The sequence below is a fragment of the Myotis myotis genome, unplaced genomic scaffold, assembly GCF_014108235.1.
Source record: "Myotis myotis isolate mMyoMyo1 unplaced genomic scaffold, mMyoMyo1.p scaffold_m19_p_14, whole genome shotgun sequence".
Lineage (NCBI taxonomy): Eukaryota > Metazoa > Chordata > Mammalia > Chiroptera > Vespertilionidae > Myotis > Myotis myotis.
Genome location: NW_023416318.1, coordinates 49301991 through 49309459, shown reverse-complemented (window position 1 = coordinate 49309459; position 7469 = coordinate 49301991). Strand labels below are relative to the sequence as shown.

The 7469-nt window shown below is 46.1% G+C and overlaps 1 protein-coding gene across 1 annotated transcript; it reads right to left on the bottom strand.

Annotated features, from left to right (window-relative positions):
* Positions 1-929: 929 nt before the first annotated feature.
* LOC118669252 (retinol dehydrogenase 14) lies at positions 930-5729 on the bottom strand. Its single transcript, XM_036335274.1, has 2 exons — positions 5248-5729; positions 930-1984 (listed from the first exon to the last, which is right to left on the bottom strand). The coding sequence occupies exons 1-2, from the start codon at positions 5647-5649 to the stop codon at positions 1367-1369; spliced, it is 1020 nt and encodes a 339-aa protein (XP_036191167.1). The 5' UTR covers positions 5650-5729; the 3' UTR covers positions 930-1366.
* Positions 5730-7469: the final 1740 nt, after the last annotated feature.

Genomic DNA, 7469 nt, shown 5'->3' with positions numbered 1-7469 from the left:
AAAACATAAAACCTTCCCTTGGAAAATTTCTATTCCAATTGTCTAACTGGATTTGTGAACAAATAATCAGTGTACTAAATCCCTACTAAAGTTGCCAAGATCAATGAAAACAAAGTAGAAAGAGAATGAGTGCAGCCGATAGGGACTGGAAATAGGAACACACTTGAAGAGAATGTTAAAAGGGTCGGTAGTATTCCCAGTGAAAGGGAGAGGGGTACTCCAGATTGAAAGAACAATGCCAGGAGGCGAGTGTTTGGTCTATACTGAGGACGGGATTATCCAATGGAATAACTGGTGATAAGACATTAATTAGTCACTAGGCACATGTGCCTATTTAAATTTAAGATTAGAAATTCAGTTCTCAGTCATATTTCAAGTACTCAATAACCACATATGTCAAGTCTCCCATATTGGACAGTGTAGAGAATTATCTCCATCATTGTACAGTTCTACTGGACAGCACTGTGTAGAAAAGTACAAGGTAAGCCTGTGGCAGTTCATGGAGAATCTAAAATGTATATGAGTGTTCAAACTTTAAGTAGAAATGGTTCATAAACTACTATAGTCTACAGTCCCTTCACAAATAGCCTGGGGGATTCCACCTGGGTATACGTCTATGGCCTGTTTTACTAATCCAGCTTCTGCATTTGAGTAAGTTTTTTTTTTTTTTAAGAAAAAAAATTCTGTAGCCTTAAAATAGCTAGCTAGCTAGATAGACTGGACACTTACTGTTATAGGTAACTGGAAATCACCACAGGTTTTTAAGCAGTGAAGTGACACCATGACACAGATTTGGGTTTTAGAAATATTACCTCTTAGAGCAGCAAAAAAGAATGTGAGAAAAGACACTTGGTATTCCAAAATCAGTACAGACTAATGACGTGGTAAGGACTAATTTCAGTGAAGCGTCTAAAGAAACAGACAATGAAGAATTTACATCAGTAAATTTATTCCAAGTAAGGATCGCACACACACACACACCAGGCATATTATTTCCACACAAAAACCAGCATTGCAATAGAACTATTTAACACTTTGGTCATGAAAATCAGAGACAAAAACTTCTCAAGGTATCTATTTTAAATAACTGAGTTCTTTAATATTTGTAATCCAAGCATGTTCAATTACAGTTTTTAAAATCTATCATATTTGTTCATTATTCATTATGCTTATTGTATATTTATAACATCTTTTCTGAAATTTTCATTTCCCAAATAAAACTTTTCATAACTTCAAAACAGCCATATGTACTTCTTAGTAGTACTATTGTAAAATCAAAATTTTTCAAGTAGCAAGTGCTCAAGCCATCTGACCATAGATATGAGTGAGATCCATTTTTTTAAAATGGCTCTTACACTTCTTGCTCCTACTGTACTATGCCAACCATTACTTCACTGATATCCCAGAGTTTCCTTGCAACAGACTCATCCATGGCTTTAGGCAACAGTTCTTCCTCTTTACAATCCCCAAAGAACTTTCCTGACACACCTTCTACCTCCGGTGAAGAGGCTAAATAAACCGAAGTTTGGGCACCTTCTACTGGAGTTTTGAAAAAAGCCCAAGACACCAGATTGAAAAGTGGCTTGACCAGCAGCGGAATGTGCATGTGCCTCCCGAGGTTAGTCCGCACGATCCCCGGGTGCAGGACGTTGACGGTAACCTTTGTGCCTTCCAGGCGGCGGGCGAGCTCCCTGGTGAAGAGGATGTTAGCCAGCTTGCTCCGACTATAACAAAAGCTCTTATTGTAGCTTTGCTCACTGTTCAAGTCTTCAAAGTTGATGTCTCCATATTTATAAAGTTTGGAAGAAACTACCACCACCCTGCTGGGCGCTGAACTTTTGAGCAGTCCGAGGAGAAGGTTGGTGAGCAAAAAGTGACCCAGATGGTTCACCCCAAACTGCATCTCAAACCCATCTTCCGTCTTCATGTAAGGGCACTGGAAGACCCCTGCATTATTGATCAAGACGTCCAGTCTCGGCTCTTCCTGTAAATGTCAAAAAGGGAACAGCAGAATTAATAGACACAGGCCTTAAATGTACCCCAAATAAAAATTTTTAAATTTCTTATGAACTACTAAAACTCCATAAAATGTCTATGAATCTTCAACAATTGACAAAGAACTAAAAAAGACTTGTATGCCTAATAGGGGCGTGGCCTTCTGCTTTTCACGGGTTAGCTCATCTACTCTCAACACAGAAGCACTGAAGGTCCGTGGTTTGTCCAGTACCACAGGCCTCCCAAGTGACAGACAAAAATCTGAAGATGGACGCTTCTGATGCCAGTGCCCGGGCTCTCAATTAGTAAGCCAGCTTGCTTTTCTAATTGGGATTCTCAAATTAGAAAAGCTGGAGGGTTGAGGTGAGCTGGAGAGTGGAAATACAGCAGAAGGTCAGTATTGTTTATTCCCAGAGCTGCCAGGATCAACACCAGGGGCAGGTTAGGATTGCTTTACTTTGTAGTTTTCTAAGGGTAAGTGGTACTGAGGGAATGGAGCAACTTCAAATTGTTTCCTTAAAATTAGGACAAGCAATAGAGTAGGTCAGGGATGTAAATTAAGGCCAGACAACATCATAAATAAGTCAAAGAAATATTTTTTAAAAAATGATCCAGGTAATATAAAAATATCAGAAACAAGTCTAAATACTAAGTCTTACAATAACAGCAAAGGAGATTAACAGAGGAGATAGGATCAACAAACACCTTAAACTTGAGGATGACTGGAAGTCATGTTCTTCTTCCCTATAGGGTGAAATCTACCGCTTTCAGGCTTCAAGGGGCTCTCAACTTAGATCTATATAGTCAGAACTTTGCACTGTGACCGGATCCTGCCACACCTTTCCAGATTAAATTTAGACTGTCCTGAAAGGGAAGTCTTTTCATTTAGTAATTCATGGTAAGTTGATTTTCTCCAGCCCTGTCCTGGCTCCTCTCTGTCTCTTTTGATGGGCAGAGAAAAATAAATGTACAACATGTTCCAGGTGTAAAGACAGAGGGATGACCCACCATTGAATTAATTTGAGGTCAAATTTCACATTTCACTGGCCCGTTTGCCAAGTGTAAGTGAAAAGAAAAATGTGTTAAATTTCACAACTGTATCAAAGCCTACCCGTCAGAGGATTAACTATTTCTCATTCTGTCTGTCTAAGCACCTTCAGCTTTTCCAATAGTCAGCTTCAAAAAGAAGGCAAAAGTTCACCCGTGGGGGAAAGAAAGGAGTGTTCTCTTTCAGTAATCCTTTGGAAGAGTTTCCTGTATTAATCATTTCGGAGCCATCATTCTTTGCTGGACTTGTGTTATTTTAAGACTTTATCATCTACTATTTTTTTTTTTTTAATTCTAGGAGATAAATGACATAAATACCAAGAATACCAACCTGTGGGAAATTTACATTTCCATTAAAAAAAAAAATTTCTGGTATGGTCACTGAACTTGAGAGCTGGGAAGAAACTTAATACTTAGAAGCAAGGACAACTTAGTTATCTCTTTATCTCAGCTTTTAATTGGTTCTGCTCCAAGTGGCCAAAGAAATAAAATACCAGATTAAGAATAAGAATACCCAGCCACATCTTCATTTCAACGACAAAGAGGGAGATCCACTTTTAATATTTCCAACATCTCTTCTGAGTATTATTTCTTATGCTTAACCTGTTTTTTCTGATAATGAAGTAGACATAAAAACAAACCAACAAACTCCCCCCAACCTCTCCAGACCTGCAACAGCTCCCAAACTGTGCATCTGGATGCCCCAGAGTCACAAGGAACTCCCAGGATCCTCTGGAATATTTTAAATGCTCAAGGGCAACAGATACTCCGCTCAACATCTCAAAAACGACTAGTTTCAGGTGGCTCACAGCTTCAACATTACGCTGTGCTCTCTCTTTTGAGGATGTCACATCTCTGCAAAGCTGTTTTTAGCGGCTGCTGTAATGAAGTGCATGTCCAGTGTTAAAAACCAATCTGGAACAAGAAATGAGGGTGGCAAAGTCCGATCTGATTCCAAAGTCAGAGGAGTGAACAACAGGTACACATTCCCTGTAGTAATTATGTTTACTGAAGAATGAAATGCATATCTCTTTTTCCCCCTTTCATTATGTATACTATTTTTTTCAAATAGTGACTACGTTGTTATGACATCAACACTTACTAGGTTATTTGAACTTAATTATTGAATAGAAATAAAATGGCAGATATTTCTTTTGGCCTCAGGGCATCATGGAATAATAATAATTAAAAAAAATCAGGACAGTTTGGGAACCTCTGCTCTAGACCTGACTCCATTTCATACAGGCCCATTTCCTATGCCAGCCAACTTTCAATCTCTCTCCCCAGCGCCCTCTGCAGGAAGCCCTTCGATGTCAATGTCAAATGTCAGACATGCACTTCAGTGGAAAATTTACCATCTTTAAACCAAGACATCCTCCCGGTCCCTGGAGGGCAGCAGGAATACAGGAGTTAAAAGCGAAGGCTCTGGAGACAGATCCTGGGCACCCAACTTGGCCGCCCTATGCCTGCATCGCCTTGTGTTGTAAAATGGGGATAACACTGCCCACCTCACAGGGTTACTGTGGGGATTCCAGGACAAAAAAATAGCCAAGGGCGCTTGCATCTCATTAAATAAATGTATTTTTTTTTAGTATCTGAAATGCTTGGAACAAGCTCCTGGCACATCGGGCACCTTCCAATAAATGCCAGGTATTGCATATTTCCTTATTTCTGTCCCTGTTTCGAGCACGAGGCCGGCTGCTGGGATTCCAAGCTCCAGTTTATGTGGAAATGAGGCCGGTGGCGGTGAGGGTGGTGCTAACGAGTCCCCCGGGGGCCGAGCGCCGAGCTCCTACCCCCGCGGGGAGGGTAAGGACACGGTTTTCGAAGCCCTTGGCCAGCAGCCTCTCCGTGCTCTCGGCTCCCCGGAGGGAGACGGCTCGGTCCACACGCACTTTGGACTCGGGAAAGGCCGTGCGGGGCCCCGGCGGGCCTCCTGGGCCGCCCGCGGGGACAGGCGCGCACACTGGCCTGCTGTCCCTCGGGCCTATTTCCCGCTCAGCTTCCCGGGAAGACGGGACACGGCCCTTCCAACCCTCCCAGCTCCCGATTCTCCAGCCGCCCCCAAATCATGGGATCGTTCCTCCTCTTCGCTGCCGTCCTTCCCAAGGTCACACCCCCGGCTCGGGGCGGACCCTCCGGGCTCAGCCGCGGCCCCGGCCCGCCCCTCCGCCCGGCCCCGCGCCGGCTCCGCGGGCTCCACACCTGGAGCATCTCCCGACAGAAGGCGCGCACGGAGCGCAGCGAGGCCAGGTCCAACTCCTTGACGACCAGCTCGCCCGCCCCGCCGTCGGGGTCCAGCCCGGGGTCCAGGCCGGGGTCCCCGTCCCGGCGGAGGTCGCGGCGCAGCTCCGCCGCCGCCGCCTCGGCGCGCGCGCGGTCCCGGCAGCCCATGATCACCCGCGCCCCCAGGCGCAGCAGCGCGGCGGCCGTGGCGCGGCCCACGCCGCTGTTGGCCCCGGTGATCAGCACGGTCTTCCCGCGCATGAGGCCGGCGTCCGCTCCTCCGTGCAGCCGCGGGACGCTGGACCCCACGAATCGCCGGGCCGCCAGCCACAGGGCCCCTCCCAGCGCGGCCAATAGCGCCGCCACGCCGGACACTGCCATTGCCGCCCGGGCCGAGGGCCACCCGCCCCTGCACCGCACTTCCGGAAGCGCGACACTGAGCCGCGCAGGCTGAGGCAGCCACCTGTGCGCGAGGAACTCTGGGGCGCGGCCTGTTGTCCCCGAAGGGGTGGAGTGGGGCATGCTGGGACTTGTAGTTTTCCTTCTGCGGACCCCTGATCGGGCTGCTCTGTGGGTTCTGGTGACTCCTTGAAGCAGGCTCCCAGCCTGAGAGTCCTGGGTGAGCACAGTCCCCGGTTTTCACAGGGCGGGCTTCCTCCCCAAGGCAATCCCTGGGTGGTGGTGGCCTTCCCCACTTGAATGCTCAGTGAGTATTTTGAATTGCCAATCCGCTCTATAGGCTGGTTTACAAATCTCACACTTCATGGATGGTGTAGCGTGTTTTCCGTTAAGGGCTCCTGGGACATGTTAACCCTCCCTTCAATGTTTCACCCTCTGGAGAATTTTCCCTGCCCACTAAAGCCTAAGGAAGGGCTCTAACCGCCGCCCCCCGCCCCGTCCCCCCACTCCACCTCCAATAAATGAGGCCATGAACTGAGCAACATGGATCAGTTGGAAATAGAATGGGCCAATGGTTGTCAAACTTTAGCATCGCAGCAGAATCACCCAAAGGGCTTGTATAACAAAAAACAACAACAAAAACTGAAATTTTGGGGCCTGGGCACCAGAGTTAGGAACTGAATTGGTTCAAGATGGGGCCTGAGAATTTGCATGTCTAACAAGTTCCCGACTAATTCTGATATGGCCCCTGTAGGAGGAGGCATCCTCAAATGGCCTTATTTGACACTGGCAGGAATACAGTAGGAAAATCCTGCACTTACTGTAAACATGGACTTCTGAGCAGGCCACTTCCAGCCCCCTGCATAAGACCATTAAATGCATAAATGGAACGGAAAGTGCTCTATACCCTGGAACATGCTTCAGAAATGCCAGGTTATTGCACAGAGACCCATCTCAAAGACTTGTGGCTTTAGACCAATGGACTCTTAAGTGGTCATTTGTCCATCTACTCACCCACCTAATATGTGCCAGCCCTTAGGCCCTATGAAAGTCACAGGGAATAGGGTGCTTACTTGTTTGGTGCAGAATATTCCGCTGCCCCAGCCCCCTTCTAGAATCTCCAGAGCGAGAGAGGATACTTACAATGTGAACAGTTGAAATCAATCCCTGTAAGATTTTGATAATAAAGCTCTCCTACCCTCCTTTACATTTGTGAAGGATATAACATGTAACGATAGTCACAACACAAAGAGAAAAGGGGTGGAATGGCAGAAGCAGTTTCCTATGAGTGCTGAGAATGAAGCACAGGGGTGGGAAAGAGCACGATCACTGAGGATTAGGCAAGGCACCAGGAACAGAAATCATGAAGGGATCGGGGCCTTTATTTCTCCTATAATGTGAAGCTCCCTGTCAAACTCTGTTAGCCTGGAACACATCTGTTTCCTCTCTCTCTTCAGTTTTATCTATTTTCTGTCCTTCAAAGCCCACCTCAGTTCTTTTCATTTCCTGACCACTGCCAGCCCATGCAGATACTTGCTTCAACCTCATATGTGACCCTCATTTGGCACTGAGAACAAACAGCCCTCTAGTGTTGGCTGTTTGAGTTTGCACAATGGATTTCCTCTATGGTACTGTTAAGGTTTTAAATTTCCTCAAGGATGGGATTATTGTCTGCGTTCTCTGGTGGATTTCACATTGGGGAATGCATAGAAAACACTAGGTACTCATTAAGTGTCATGACTGGTATATTTTGGACTGGCTTACATCAAATTAGGAAGCAGATCAAAAGATGTATGCCAGCA

Coding starts and splice junctions, on each gene's coding strand:
- LOC118669252 (XM_036335274.1), bottom strand. CDS start 5,649: ATGGCAGTGTCCGGCGTGGCGGCGCTATTGGCCGCGCTGGGAGGGGCC. Junction 1,985..5,247: donor TCTGTCGGGAGATGCTCCAG/GTGTGGAGCCCG, acceptor TGACATTTACAG/GAAGAGCCGAGACTGGACGT.